We start from the raw sequence: 17,050 nt of genomic DNA on the forward strand, positions 1-17,050 counted from the left end.
AGAAGAAGAATACCACAGAACTCCTTTCTCTAGACCACAAGTGGTATCTTCCATACTGGTTTGGCACAGCTCATTGACTCCCTTCCCTTCCTAAAGGAATCTGCCTTTTCTTTTTGTATGTCAAAACAGATAAAGGATGTTTCAAGTTTAGGGAGTGATAAGGAGTAGGAAGAGATTAACTTTTCACTGTTTAACACACAGGTGATGACAGCCGAGCAAAACTAGGAGGATGAAAGGGATGAATCCATCTGCTTCCAAGAGAAAACTAAGAAAGTTCAAATAAATTCATATTTCCAAGAATGCTTCCAATATATCACAGCTACACAAAGAAAACGGAAACAGAAGTTCAGAAATGTCCTCTGTCTTCCAACTAAACAAGGTATTTAAAAATACACCAAAAGCAGGTGCTAAAAATCATAACCCACCAGTAAAACAAGCACTCAGCCCGTGTTGCCACCCAGCTTTGAGCAGGTTTGTCCCCAGGGAGCTGCACTGCTCTGCCAGGTGAAGCACAAACTGAAGCCCTGCACACTGCACTCACAAGGCAGCTGATCCCACCTCCCCTGTGTACCTTCCCATCGTGATAGACTGGGAAAAACAAAAAGTGGGTGGGCTCCCAATCTGAAAACCCAGTTTCCTTAAATCAATACATTTTTCACCCTTTTAAGGAAACAGTAAGGTATCAGCAAAATGGATGCATGGATGAGAAAACAGCTAAATACCAAAGAGAAATTTAAATCAACTGGGATGGAAATATTTTACAAAAAGTAAGTTAACGTGTGAATTAAGATAGAGAGCAGACATAGACAATGTGAGAGGGAGAAAGCTATAAAAATGGAGTGGAACTGACTGGCATAACCTAGAAATAAGTGACTAATCAATGAGCTTAATGCTCACACTGAAGTGAATTCAAGTTTCAGACTCTTAAGTAGTGATTGAAGTCTATTACACAGATGAAGCATTCAATATATTGGATCTATGAGAGAATAAAAGCAAGACATACCTTGTCTATTCCCATTCTCTTCATCCTAAGGAGGAAGAAAGAGTGCATATTAAAAATTCAATAAATGGAAAAAAATGCACAGGCATCTATAAGATATAAAGACTTGAAGTGAACTTGTAAGGTTAAGTCTGTATTCCAGTACCTCCTACTTTTTCTACAACTATTCAACTTAGAGAATTAAAGCTTTTATTCTGAGAATGTAGAGTAATAGCTATTTTACAAAACAACTAAGCACAATCCTATGAAACATCCCCCCAGACACAACATGAACAGCATTATGTGAAAACAAATGTACCAAAACACATGAAACACTGCCATGAAGCCTAATACCGCACTGTGTGTTCTTGCAAGCATGTTTCACCCTGAAATCCAGGCAGGAAAAGCTACACTTTAATCGTCTAAGGATTCAAAGCTAAATATGCAAGAGATACAAAATATTTTGTAAGCAAGGTCTGAACGTGCTTCCCAAAATTTGAATATTTTTGTTTTGCACTCAGTACTACTGTCTAGGAAAAACTACGTACCCCAAACACTATTTAGTAATAACCTTGAAGAGTCTCCTTCTGCTCATTGAACTATATTACACAATCATAACTACCAGGTATCACTGACAGTCCTACAAAACAACATCATCACAACCAAAACCCCAACAAAACAAAAACAACAAACAAAACCCCTAAAACAACAACACACACAACAAAACCCAAACAAAACCACACAAACCAACAAACCCCTGACCACACCCACCCCCCAAAAATCATACAACTAGAAAGTACTGATGGAAAATGGCATGCTTAAACTAAAAAAAATATTACTTAAATACTTTCTAGTCAATATTTCAGTATGAATGAAAGATCGTGGTTAATCTTGTCTACAAAATTCTACGGTTTAAGAAGCACAGTTAAAGTACGGAAATACTTGTGTTCTGAACTGTAACCTTCATGGAGTAATAGATGTTCAATCTAAATACAATTTCTTAGACTAGTATGTACTATTTAGAAAGTATTTCTAACAATTCATCACAGCTAATTAGAACAGCTTTGTCCTAAAGGAAAGAAGGAGCAAGGAGATGATCACAGAAATAATTTTCACCTGGATATTTCCTCCTACTTTTAAATAGACTAATTTCAAATGTCTAGGTATTTTGCATTTAAAGACAAAATACTATGTTTTTCATATTAAATACTCTCAAGGCAACTATACACTCAACTGAGCAATCCATTCAAGAGAGAAAGACTTGAAGAAAGAGAGGGAATAAGACCTGGATACTAATACTATATAATCATGAGGATGAGACCAGCCTGTCCTAGGAGCAATAGATTTCTTGTGACACATACAAAAGTTCTATTGGAGCTTTGTAAGATACTACAGAAAGGCAACTTTACGGAAGAGAGAAACAATAAAAGAACTCCCCCAAACCTGAAACACTGAGTTAACAGAAATCTGGCACTCATCCTACTTTGAAAAAGCCACGGTAATTATCACTGCCACTAAAGCATTGTATTCCCTAAGTTGGAGAGTCCTGTCTGCTCTATACTTTGGTAACAACGGCACACTAGAAGACAAATACTATTGACTGCTTACTCCTGAAGGCCTGTAACAGCCAGCTGAACTCCCATCAGCAGTGAAGAATTATATAAGGCTAACATCTGCCATCAAAGCTCTGAACTGAAAAAAACATCTTTACAACTTGAAATATTAGAGCTCATAGTCTAGAAAATCTGGGTTACATGTATGGGAGGCTACTCAGCTTGACGCTACTTAACAAAAATTTTTGGAAGTGAAAAGTTAGCTAATATAGACATGCTGTAATTTAGTAAATACTGCAATAGCCTTCTCAGTTTGTCACTGGCTATGCAAAGCTCTGTTTTAGAAGACAGCTGCACAACATTAGTTTTCCACGGTATCAAGCCAATGAGCTCAAGCCTTGAAAAATGGAATGGATGCTTTATAATGGAAGTGTTTTGAAACCAGCTTTCCCTCCTACATTCACCTCTTACGCACTGCAAAATATTAGTATATGCTGCATTCATACCTTAAGAGAAGGTTTTCTTTTATCACTTATTTGCTTCTCAGACAAATGGAGAGACTCAGGAGAACAAACTTCTCATGCAAAAGTAGCATCTGATTCTAACAAATCCTAATAAACATCTGATGCTAAAAGCATTATGTAACAGTGGTTTTTTGCAATGCTAGCTTAAGAAACCTTCACACGCTCTTTATTCATTTTCTTAAGGGAAAGGTGGCATGGGAAGCAAGGAGGATACATAATGGGTTATTCCTGAATGTGCAGCTATTCCCAGTTTGGTGTGTCCCCACATAAGCACAGCCAAGTACTTTTGCCAAAATGAAATGTGTTAAACCGCAGCCTCAGTTTCCAAGATCATCTTTCACACCGTCCTTCACACAGGGCTGTCCTTCTCAACAAGACCTGCCAGACAACCTGCCATAACCCTTCTCTATCACAATGTTTATAAATTAGTTAATTAATAACAATTACAATGAGAGAGAGACCTGCAGTGTTACGTACACACTTAAATGAAAGAAATTAGATATAATATAAAAATATTACATATATAATAAAAATATAAATTAAATATAACATACTACTATTTAGTTTTAAAATATGCAGAGATCCTTCCATTAATTGATTATAATCAATCATTTTCAATCATTTCAATGACAGCAAGTAAGGTCTGTTATCCAGTCAGATGTGAATATAAATGGAGAAAACAGAGCTTTATGGATGCCCCTCATATTCAAGCCACTGTCACCCTGTCACTCCTTCCTTGTAGAGAGCTCCTCAGGACAACACACAAAAAGGCTTTCCAACTGAACATATTTTTTATTACACCAACTAGCACACTGAACTTCTCAAAATTTAAATAACATCCCAACACCTCAAACACATCTAGGCAGAGGACAGGTTCTTATACATTTTTATAAAAGTAATGCCCACTCTTCTCCACTCAATACATCCTTTAGGGTGGAGATCTTTGCTTCCAAGAAAAGTCACCTCAGTGGCTTTCGAAGTTGCAGTATTCTCCAGCCTGTTAAAAACATGGAATATCCAGTTGTGGTGTGATCCTCATCACACCCTGCAGGCTTAAGAACATTATGCTCTCTGTCCTAGAGATGCCACTGTTCCCCCCTTGTTAAGAGTCTTGTCCTCTTCTTCCCAGAGGACTCCACCTGATTTGTCAACAGCTTTTTCAAGCACACAAACTGCAAGCAACAGGAGCAGAACTTCTAATGGGGACATTTTCATTATATATTTCTGAATTGGAACAAAGACTAGCTATTAAAAAAATAAAAACCACATATATACACAAAGAATGTGGAAAGATTGTTTGAAAGAAAGCTCTTTTAGATGCTTTTTTATCTTTTCACTACTTCTACCAGTTTATGTTGATTTGCAGTAAAATGTAGAGATCTTAGGGCAAGCTTACCTTGTGGAAAAAAATTTAAATAAATGAATAAATAAATGAAAATCAAAGGAGCTAGAATGCAAAGCCTTCTCTGGGGCAAAAAAAAGACCTCTGCATTGATCTAGAGGGTAAGCCCCAGCATCAGGTTGACACTTGTGATAACAGAAGGGCTGTGGCTCTGAGAAACAGGCAGGAGATTTGAGTAACTCCAGCTGTTATGTCAATGGCATCTTCAACTTCCAGCTGTAGTATCTGCCTTAAATCAGAGGGGATCACATGCATTCTTAGGGGTGAAGAAGGGACAAGGCTACTGCAAGATTCAAGACACTCAGAAAACCAAATCATATTCATCATTATTATACTCCCTTTAAGGTGTGCAAAACAAATTGAGGAAAGAGAGGAAAGGTGTTTGAGCTTAGAACTGATGACAGAGACTGTAATCAGCTGGTAACCAATAGGATCTTTGATCAAATAAGAACTGCAGAGAAATCAGATTTGCCTCATTTAGGATCAGGCTGACAACAGGTGAATTTCATTCTTTCATACCATAACTTAGGTACACAGATTTCTATAAAAGCCACCTTATAAAGACTCAGGAGTAATAATTTGGAAGATCTGTTCTTTTTTTTTGCTCCATCTCATGGACATTAAAAGGAAGAAAAGAGAATATAACCACTCAAGTTAATTTAAAGAAGTACTGACCAGGCTCTTTCCAAACAAACCTTATCATTTTTACATGAAACTGAATCCGTGAATAAAGGTGTTCATTCAACCATCTCATTATTTGCTTTTCAAAACCAGACAGAAATAGGAATGAATTAGCCAGATTCAGACATATCAGAAAAGACATGGAGGATAAAAAGGAAAGGCATTAAGACCTTTCTTGCAGAAAAAGAGGGGAGTCAGAGCTTCAAGACATCTTGAGATTTACAGGTATCAGGCTCACTATGTACTGCTTGGGCCTCTCTCAGAAACCATCAGGTATAAATGAGAGAGGAAGGACTGACATTCCTTTTTTATATTGCCCTTCCTTGTGCCTGCCTCCTTTTGCATGTGAAAAACATACTGACCTCTTCAGAGACATCTAGTGATGGCTTTCTTCCAGAATGTATTCAGTCACTTCTTAGTTAAGGAGGTTAATCCTGCTCATGCTGTTTATTTTCACCCTCAGCATGAAGAGAGGCTCTTGCTGGGAGATGCTAACAAGTGCACGCAGTTTGTTCTGCTCAAGGCTAAGGTTTCCCCACCCTCCTTCCTCTGTTTCACACTGGAATTCAACCAGAGATTGCTATAACCTATGCTGAAGGACAGAAACGTTGGGACCACCTGATACTGCTAACAGTCTCAGTTCCATATAACTTCAGTGAGTCATTGTTGAGAGAAAAAATCTGGGCACTCAAGTGCAGGCCGAATAGCTGAAGTTAACTGGAAAAATGTGCCAGCTTTCTCCTGTAAAGCTTTTTCTACTTCTAAAGAAATCTTATAGCCACCAAGGACAGGCAAAGAAAGACAACTTTAATGAAAGACTCCTGCAGAGATACATGAGTCAATTAGCTTCGTGCTCTTTCAGGAAAATTTCAATACCCATTCCACAGCTCGGTAACAATCTATTCCTCTGTCTAACTGGAAAAGCAAAACTGAGAGGTGGCATTGATTATGAAAACGTTTACACTTGATGACTTTAAAATGAGCAAATCTTATTTGAACTCACTAGGAAACACCCTCTCTCGATATTAAAATTCTCAGTATTAAAGGCACTTTTTCTCAACACCTGGTACTACAGCAGCATTCAAAAGGTTCAGTCACAGAAGAGAATATGTACACTCTTTGAGCAAGGCAGATCAATTAGCAACTTAACATCTACTTGTTTTAAATAAAAATAATGTAAAATACTTTAAGGAAGTTGTTCTTTAATGTAGGCCTGTATATATTTTGTATATATCTGTCTCTTGACTAACAGAGAATTGCAGATGTCGTTCTTTTCAGCACAAAGAACATAACACAGAAACATAACCTGTCTTTCTAATGTACATTAATTTTAGGATAGTCATTTAGAAACTAAGACAAACTAATGTTTCTTCATCTCTTAGTATGATGGTATGACAAACTTCAATTTGGGGAGGTGGGGAACAACAACAACAAAGAAGAAATCCAAACCCTTGAAGTCTACACTTTAAAAGATGTACAAACTAATTAATGACACTGGCTTTGGGTAAAAAAAAAAAGAAAAAAAAATCTGTACAGAAAAGTATTTCCATATTCTGCAATGACCACTGGTCTTACCCATGGTACAAATATTTTTAACAGACTGACATGCTCAGTCATCCACCTTACACACGAGGGATCTTTCATCTGTGTCACACAGATCTACAAATACATTTACTTCCAAGTAAGCTGGATTTTTGATCCTAAATGGTACATGGCTATATATTAAGTGCATTAGTTGTGCACAACTAATTTCACTTACTTTAAAAGAAAACTGTACTGCAGATTCTGGAGGGTAAACTATGAAGTGTCTTAAGGTGAAGCCAAAACCCTGAGATGTCCTCCTCAGCACGACAGTTTTGGGACCAGGCCAAGAGAAAGTTTCTTCCTCCTCCGATGGTGATATAGCTTCACTCTGTTCTTTTCCATCTTTATTTTTTGATGCCTACAATAGAAAAAGACATGCACAGTAGTTTTAATTTAGATCATTGAAAAGAAGAAGAAAACGAGAGTAAAAATTCCTAGATATTCTTGTTCACTTGAAAATAGAATTTCTGCCCCCATAACCAAAATAACTTGGTGATCACTACTACTTTCAAATGAAATGTCTATTGTAAAGCAGCATCCCTTACAGCATTACACCTCTGGTCATACTGCAGGCAGAATAAGTCTTAAATTTTAAATGGACCTAGATATGAAAAAGTCAATGCACAACAATGAAAGACTTGAAGGAACCACAACAAATGTGTACAGCTTCGTGTTTTATTTGCTCTCTATTTAGAGACAAATATGTGACTTCTGGGACTCAATTTTTGGGTGCACACATCTCACACACTTAAGTACAAAACAAACTCCTCTTTTCCTCACTTAAATGCAGGCATGATTTTCTCCACTTGTATCTCCTCACTTAATACAAGTAAAACAGAACTGCAGAACATGTACAATTGGTTAGGCTTCTTCAGCAAGACACTTCTCCTCTACTCATATCTATTACTTCACCTTTGTTTTCTCCATCCTTAGTTAATTCCTCTGAACATTTCAGTATGCAAACTCTAAATACAAAAGTAAAAAAGTCTCATTTCATTTTACAGTCCTACTATAATCCCTCCTGTCATGCAGAAATAAGCCACCTTGTTTTTTGGTTTTGGTTTTTGTTTTTGTTTTTTCTTACGGGCAATTTTATATAGCTATGACTCAGGAAACATATGATTATTATTAAAATATTTATCTTCTCAGCCTTATATGAAATCTTCCATTTCAACTTTCAAAGTGTCATACCACACATAACATTTCAAATCAGAAGCAGGAGACATACAAAGAAAGCATGCAAAATCCTATGACCCTCCTCTAAAGATCCCAGTTAAACGATGCGTGAAACAAATTTAGATACCAGAGCCTATACCCTATTCAAAGGGTATTCAAACAGAAATAATAGCCTTCTTGTCCTCCAGTAGCTCTGCTGCTGTGGCTCAGCAACTGGCTGATACGTGTCAGAATTTACTGCCTGGTTTTCTCCCTGGTCTGCTCCAAAATAATCTCTTTTGCTTCAGTCTTACACCTGGTATCTTGAACTGCAGTGCTTGTTGGCAAGGTGGGCTCAGCCAACTCCAACCAATATCTACAGAGAAGACAATGCATTTCCACTCTAACCACAATGGAAAACGTTGCAGCTCCTTGATGAGACAGTTAACCTGCCAGAACAACATTCTGCATTCAGGTATGTAAAGCATAACACTTCTCACAGATGCTAGTTTGTCCTCAGAAATCCACATCTTAGGATGTCCATAAATACTAGCCAGTGCTCCCTACCTCCAACGACCCTGTTTTCAGCAAGAAAAAAACCCATACAAATTGAGAAGGGTCTTGGTGCTACAGCCAAGTCAAGAAATGGAGCTGCTTCTGAAAAAAAAATACAGAGAATGCAGAGCACCCTGACAGGGTCCTGCTCTTCCAAACAGCCTGGAAGGATTATCAGCAGATTTGGAAAAGAACAGTTATAAATATCAAGGACTCTGTCTCAGCCTAGACTGTCCTCATATATCATCTTCATTCATGTTCTAAAGTATTAGTGTAAAACTGAAAAGACTGTGTAACTGGATGGCTAACGAATGAAAAATTAGTGAGCGCTGTGGAACTGCGAAGGTGAGTGGCTTGAGTTTCAAGTTCAAACAGTGCAGAGATTAAGGTAAAATTTAGACAGCCCTTTAGCCTAAGGATGGGGTTTGTTACTGAGAGGTGTTCCCAACCACTCTGTTCAGCTTCTGAACATGACAGCATTTTACAGTTCTGCACAAATAAATGTCCCTTCTCAGGCTTTCAATCTCAGGACACGAGCAGAAACTGGAGCCAGTAAGAACATTTTGATCCTAGTAAATTGGCAAAAGAAATAATTCCTAATGAAAAAAATAAAATCACTGACCTCTAAAAAATGACAGTGATTTCCTCTGTTAAGTGATGGGCAGCAACCCATCTATTTAACATTCCCTTGCCATCTTTTGTTTCTCCTCTCAGATTTTTATAGGCAATGTGTGATGCAAAGTTTTGAATGATCAAACAACCACAGGTATCAAAAACCGTTAATAAGCAAACAACAAGCTTAAATGTAGCACTGAAAAATCTACTTGCATCTTTTTTCTAAAAAAAACCTCCTTAATTAGTCAAAAGGTAATTTTAGTACGTATAACAACTGATTGCAGAAGTTTACATACAGAAGTACTGTAACCTCAGTCTGAAATACAGCCGGACAGAACTTCACCAGCTTTAACAAATAGGAGCTGCAGCATTCCATTGTAGCAAGAGAACCTCTAACTTCGTTGTAATTTCATGTAAACTTTTAGCATTCACACAAGTTGCTGAACTAAAAGCTATTCATAAACTCCCAGTCAAAAAATTATTTCTTGAAAGAAGATGCCAAAAGGGAAAGGTTAACTTCATGCCAACCTTGGACCCCTTGCAAGGTCTGCCAACACAGCAACAGAAAAAGCCAGTATCAGTAATAAATGTGAGATATGTTCAGTAATAGCAACTTTCAGCCACCACTATGAACAAGCAAGAATCTGATTTACAAAGAGAGTCAACATCTGTTGAGTAACCCTGTGACACGTCCAACCACAGCACACCCACCAGAATATCCCTTGCCAGAAAAGTCTTTAAAAGGGAACAAGAAAAGTTTTCAAAAACACAAACAAAACAAGGATGCAAGACAGCAAGCGAGAAACAGATGATGTTTAGCATAGGCCAGAATACATTACTGAAGGCACAGTACCCACACGGTTTCCCTTGTGAGCCAAATATCAAATTACAAATACAGAAATATCTCATATCCATAAGGTGATTTGTGTCTTTTGGATAGAGTCATTTGCATTTCAAGAGATGAAAAATGAATGCTTTCTTTTCTTTTATATAAAATCCAACAAACCCAATATTATTGTGCCATATTCCTCATTGAAATGTGTTTATTTCTCTATAGATTCAGTGCTCAAAATTGAAGTCAGAATGCATACAATTGAGTTCAAGGACTGAAGAATCCCAGGCTACTAAAAATGATTCAAGCATCATTTCCCTCAGGAATTTTTCATACAAGGTTTCTGCACAAAGTATCTCAAAGCATCATTTCCTGTTCTATGCAATTACAAGGACATACAACAGATGCTTAAGTCCATTGTAAAATGGATACCTTGTTTTTAATACTGTATTTAGCCTTTCTTTCTGAGCAATGAATGCATCCATGAAAAATCAGATGGCACCATAAAAAACTACAAGAATCGCTGGCAGCTTAACACAAATTAACAGAATTACGTAAAAATCAGTAAGTAGCCTTGATGTTTGTAAATTATTTTATTTCCAATTAAGAGTAAATCTCAAATCAACAGTTTCTCATTATACCAGCCTAAAAGAAAATTCAAAAAGCTCCAACATCCAACCTGCATGCTTTCCCAAAGCCCCTCTAATTTTTAATCTTCTGATCAATTTACAGACCTATAGTGAGTATGCTAAAAATCCTTCAGTGACAGTCATAGCTGCAATACAAGTTAGCAATAAAGAATTGTTATCTTGACTGTCTAAACAGATAAATAGGTATGGTCAAACTTCTGAATGCTGTCTTCATAGGTGGACAGTGATGAACACAAGAAATAATTGATACATTGCACTATCAATTCTGGAAAAATCACTCAAGCCATTTTAAAAGCTGGTATGACCAACCCATTTTTATCTTTATGTTCACTACACAAGTTCAAAATTATTTCTAAAGAGACACAGGACTGGCATCCAGATTTGCTCTACACTTTTTAAACCGTTTTGTTTTAGGGGTTTTTACCATAAAGAACGCTTCACAAATAAATTACATAAATAAGTCTCATTGTAAACGTAAGGGTTACCCACACTATATTTTCTGGAGCCTAAAGCTGCATTAAAAAAAACCCCACACCCAAAAAAACCCAAACAAACCAAAACAACCCCAACCCCCAAACCAAACAAACAACATCCTCCCCTTCCCCACCCCCACACCAGACTATCCAGGGGACTTTTCTATCAATACCTCAGTAACAGCTTGGAGAAAGCCTGTGCTAAGCAGCACCTGCTTCAGCTGCGTTTAGCAATGTTCAACTTTTAGCTAGTCTACCAAGAAACAGCAGTTCAGCTACATAGATACACGCTGAAGAGAAAATGCGCTGATATTACCTGATTTTACTGACTCAATAGCCATCATGTGATTTTTAGGTTTTTTTAGTAACTACTGACATAAGCCAGAGCAAAGAAGGATACTTATTAATCCCTAAAATCATCCTGATACACACACAGGATATTCCAAATGCCCTAATAAATGCTAGATTCACTTGAAAACAGTGATATTTCTTGTATTAGGTCATTTATTTTCCCCAGTTTTTATACCTAAGTAGTTATCACTTAGGTAACTGCCCTGTTAAATCTGCTATTGCAGAGAAAAAAGGCTTTTCTAGAACAGTCTGACCTTATTTTAATGTGACAATGCATTAGGTTCTTTAAAAAGGTAACAGAGAAGAAATAAAAAGGTCTTTTCTAGCTAAGACTACAGAATGTGTAGGAAAAAAGCCTGCCTATAAGACAGCCAGATAAAAGGTTATACAACTTTTCTCTGACATACATTATCTCCATCCTCATTTGCAATACAGGAAGGTATAACCAACACACAAAGCCAGCCAATGATTTATCATAGCAGCACCTGAGAAGCAGAATCATTCACTAAAAGTGCAAAATTATTCTTTTACTTTCAGTTCTCAAGCTCATAAATCAAAGTTTCAAGGAAAATGGGTCACATTTATAAAGCCAAATACTACAATCACGTACTGAAACTGTCTAAGGCCATAAGGTAATTTCTAATGTGTTTTTAAATCAAACTGGAATGTACAAACAGCATCGTATACAGAAGTCATTCTCAGTTAAAAAAAAAAAAGTAATGACTGACACAAAGGTGCCATTTTAAGTAAATTCATCTGTCAGGTATTCAGGACACAGCTTTCTTCTCAAAACAAATTAGTTCCATCACTTTTAGCCTCAGCAAAATGTTGCTCAATGCTTGTTACTGCTGAGCCTGTTTTCAGCAGTTACCAAGAGAAGGCTGACCTGTCATGAAGCACCTGAAACTGGAAATGGAGATGTAAACAAGCCCTCAAAGCTCTAAAGATCAAACAGCTACAGAACCGCTCTCACCACAAGAGAAAGCCGAGATGTGGAGATAAACGGGGCCTGAGTCCACACACATAAAACCATCAGCAGATAGCATTCACAGACAGATAAAACTGGTTTAGACAGGGCCCTTGCTCTGGGGCCATTGCTGTCTGGTTTTGGAACTGGGGGCACAGGTTTCTTCCATGCTGCAGTTTTTCAAGAAGGGGTGCAAGGGACGGGGGGAAAGGGGGTAGGGAAGAGACTATAAAAGAGGAAAAATCAGTCTCCAGAGGAAAATTTCAACTCCAAAACTCTGGGACAGTGTCAGCTCTCAGAGTCACCATGGAACTGCACTCATCTCTTATGGGACAGGTGTTATACATGTGTGAAATGAAGGATATTTGCTGAAACTCCTCAACACTAATATTTCTCTGGAGTTGCAGCTGAGGATGCAGTAACTGGAAAGGATAATAAAGGCAAACAAACAAGAACTCAACTATGACTCTAGAACAAGATCCAAATTCTTTATGACCACAGATGGAGACTAAGTTACCACGATGAATGGTTCAGTATCGAACAACAAGAAAACAGAAATAAACTATTAGTGACCACCCTAAGATTAAGGGGAAGGATGGGCAATGTCATTTCTCATGTTTGCTGCTCACGTTGGTTGGTCGTGTGGGACCTGAGCAGCCACCAGCAGCAGTGAGGTGGTCTCTGTGAGAGCTCTCTCCCTCACTCAGCCCCCCTGGCTCTTGCCAATAGCCACAATGAGACAACAATTCAGAGCAAGGGAAGGCAATAAAGACGTGAGCGTCGCTCGATGGAACGACCACAGGTCTAAGTGTGTCCCTCACAGGAGCCCACTTTTTATCACTTTAACTCACTGTTATGGCACTAAGCCCAGGTCCTTTTTGGTGAACTAATAGAAGTTAATTCAGGCATGTGCTAGGGAATAATCCTGACAGCAAACCAAACCTACCATTTTCTTTTAGGACTGTGAATCCCACCCAGGTAGAATATAAGCCTGGAATATTCTTTTAGTTCAATAACAAAGCGACTGCCTGCCTGTAGCACAGATTGATGAGGACACCAATGCACACTTTGAAGCGCATCTCAAAACTGAATAATCCAATTCAATAAAATACATAAATCATATCCTCAAACCAAGACCAGGTAGGAAGCAAGGCCTAAGATGGCAATACCTGACTACTCCCAGCATATGAAGTAAGTGGGAAATGTGCGACCTTTCAAAAGCAAAGCATCTGTGCCAGCACGGCAGATGGCTGGGAGGCACAGGGAAGGAAACATGAATTTCTGTCAAGCACCACGCAGGCTACAGAGCTGGCTTGGGGGTGGAAGGAGGACTCAGTGATACGTGTTTCTGTGTACTTCTGTACTACTACTGTTGCAGTAAACACAATCATTCAAAGGAGAAACAGTATTTTCAAGATAAAGTATTTCAGTTCTCAAAAAGATCGACATACACAGAAAGCAAACAAAAAAAATCTCTATGTGTGCATCTTATTACACAGCTCAAATCTGCCTTACTGCACTCTACTGTCCATGAAAGGCTGCCCTGTATAGCACAAGACTTGCTGCTTGTGTCAGTCTCATCACTACTCCACAAGACCTAAAAAGCAAAGCTGAAGCCTATCTACAGCAAGAATGATCTCAATCAAGTTGCTTCCATGCATCTGTTCAACTGAAAATTTTTCGTTTTACCTGGCTCTGGGTTAAAAACAGTGACACCAAGTGGCTCTGCAAACTGAGCCTATCTAGACATACGTGCTTGAATGAAAGCCGCGTGCAGCTTCCCAGGCCAGGTGAGATTCAAAAGAGTTCTTCTACATCAGAGGAGAGAAAATCCCAACCTACTAAGTCTGGCTAGATTTTTTTTTTTTTTTTTAAATACACAGCACAAGCTCTGGTTTTCTCATAGTGTTGTTCTGATAGCTGAACTTGTTGTACCATGCTCTTAACTTCACCAAAGCCAAGATCATGTCTGGTAACTACTGCTCCACCACTGCTCAAACAGGACTGCTCCACACTCAGCATCTAATCCCTCAACATGTAGACATAACCCAGTTTCCCAGATCTCCATTTAAACATCACATACTAGCAAGTTTACCATATTTGAACTCATTAAAGTGATCCTGATCTACCATATCAATGTCTATTTTTATACACATATACATACACACAAAAAAGTATCCTATGTTTTGTGGGTGTGCATATATATACACACATATTTGTAGTAATCTGGCCACATCAAAAAACTATACTACTCAATTTGAGATTTCTTTGCAAAGCTAATTAAGTGCACTTCAGTTTAGATCATGTCTTATACTCCCACAGAGTAACAGCCAATTTCAAGCAACAGAACCAAGATAGAGAGTAAAAAGTATGCAGACTTCACAGAACAGAGATACAAAAGTATTTTCACAATATATTTTTGTTTGTAGTTCAAATTTAGTATTTACAATAATAAATATGGAGTTCATAGTATTAAATTTAGTCAGAAAAACATTAAAAACAAAAAGAAATTGAGAGCTTCCTTGTTTTCTTATAGACTCATTAGCAAAAGCCTCCCCTCTTAACAGCTACATCCTTAAACTGGAAAGAAAGGAAACATCTGCAGGGCTGGTAGCACAACAGCAAAATGTCATGTGATCTTAATTTAGCTAAATTGAAACTTTTCCTTCTCTGCATGTTCTGTCGTTGCTTGTTAAGAATAGGAAATGCTTTGTCCTCATCTTACAGTGTAATCTGGAAATATCAGAGACACAAGACTGAGAAAGCTTGCTTCTGCCCCTCAGCATTGAAGAAACTTTGAGGTTACTCCATGCATGATAAAAGAACCTTCTCAGCAGTCTGACAGAAGTGATAAAGAGTGGTTTGCAGTCACCAGCTGTCAAGAGCTGCCTTATACTGCTTCTTTCAACCTATGGGAATTTATTCACAGACCCAAGAATACCAGCTGCCCATGACCCACTCTTGCTTCCTACAAACAGGGAGAGGACCATAAGAAACACTGCCTACGTTCCCAGCTAAGTACACTACTACAAAAATTGGAATGAGTTTCAGTGAAGTCTGTACTCTTTCTGCTTTCTAGAATAACATGGGTTTTATCAAACACACAACATACCAGACAGCTTCCACTACACTTTCACCAGACTATTACAACATTTACATGTGAAATAGCTCTGTAGAAGCCATTAAGAAAACCAAATCACTGCACAGTGTAAAACCCAACCTGCACAGACCCCATTTCAATAACCTGATGCACCACTCTTGAAACTAATGTCAGCTCTGAAACCACCTACAGATTTCCTTCAGTTCATACTGTTTCTCTCCACAGAGACTATGTCTTGGATCAAAAAATTAACACTACAAGGGACATAGTTTAAGTTGACCCAACCACCCAGGAGAACAACCACTTTTCCACAGCCTCTTTGTCCTTATGGGAAACCTGTGTTTGGATTAGGCTACTCCAAGATGCAGCTACAATGCTGAGTAAGGGATTTACTTACTTTGTGGGCTGAGCCCTGGGACAGTGATACACCTTACACCTGCTCTCTATGGAATGTAAGTATGAGGCTGATTTTCTCTTGCTGAAACTACTGAACTTTTCAACATAAACAGAATACATTCATTCCTGTTTTAAAAACAAGAAAATGAGATCATTTAGAGACTAGACACATCAGTTCATCTGAATAACCACATCATCATACCTGCTAGTAATTTAAACTGTTAAGACTTAAGCTCATTCAATTCTGCAATATTGCGGCTTTACTTAGGATTTTATTTCATGTACATCAGAAAAGTCTCTGACCTGCCCAAAGCCAAACAGAAGCCTTTGGAAGATCAAGGAATTTACCCTCTCAATGTCAAAACCTCAGCTGTCAGCCTAAAAACATGGTTATTGCAAGTGAGTTGTTATTCCAGAGTTTGACTCTGTTTGCAGAAGGTTTACCGAGACACATGGGGAGAGTTTTGAGAACAACTATTTGATTTGAGAACAACTATTTGTATAAAGCCAAAAAAAATCACAAGAATTTTAACACAGAAAAACGTGACTTAAAACACCACAAAACTTCTATGACAAATGTGTCAAGATTTTTTTACCTCCCCACATACACAGCTTCTCTCCTCAAAAATAACCTCGAAATAAATATACAGCTGGAGCTACTCAGTGTTAAAGCTTTCTGATACAGAGACTATTTATTAACTCCTGCAAACTCATCACTTAAATACAATTCCTGCATTTCAAGACATTTGAACATATTATATAACGTGCAAATTAACACACTCTTAAGTTTTAAAAGTCCTAAACTCAGAAGTGAATAAACTTATGTTTCGAACAATTAAATAAAATTAGCATACACAGATGCAAAGCCACATATCCAAACATCCAAACTAAATTATGTCCAACCTCTACATTTGTAATCTATTGTGCATATACAAGAGAGGAAGAAAAGTAGCTTTTTCAGTAAAGAACTTCTTTTACAAAGATACAATGCACAGGAAAATGCTTAAAAAAGGACTGTGAAGTCATTAATCTGAAAAAAAATCTTAAATCTTTATGCCCAGAGAGGAGTTATCACTAAGAGGATAGAGAAGAGAAAGTTGTCCACAGGATTTTCGGTTTAACTGCAAATCCAAAAGCTTCTGAGCATTGACTTATGATGTGATCATACGTGACCTGCATATTTCCTCACAGTTTGCATTGCATATGTCAGTAAGAATGGTTGATATAGATGAC

The 17,050-nt window shown here is 37.8% G+C and overlaps 1 protein-coding gene across 4 annotated transcripts in view; it reads right to left on the minus strand.

The window, feature by feature from the left end:
- Positions 1–17,050, minus strand: part of ARHGAP21 (Rho GTPase activating protein 21) — a 110,131-nt gene that overhangs the window by 59,608 nt on the left and 33,473 nt on the right. For all 4 annotated transcript variants that reach the window (XM_051802268.1, XM_051802265.1, XM_051802267.1 and 1 more), the window contains exons 2-3: positions 6,899–7,081; positions 1,004–1,028 (exon numbers count right to left, since the gene is read on the minus strand). In XM_051802268.1, the coding sequence (XP_051658228.1) occupies positions 1,004–1,028; positions 6,899–7,081 (208 nt within the window). The remainder of the gene's footprint in view (positions 1–1,003; positions 1,029–6,898; positions 7,082–17,050) is intronic.

The sequence above is a fragment of the Manacus candei genome, unplaced genomic scaffold (genome assembly GCF_025592945.1).
Source record: "Manacus candei isolate 608988 ecotype Guabito, Panama unplaced genomic scaffold, ASM2559294v1 h1tg000056l, whole genome shotgun sequence".
NCBI classification, from domain to species: domain Eukaryota; kingdom Metazoa; phylum Chordata; class Aves; order Passeriformes; family Pipridae; genus Manacus; species Manacus candei.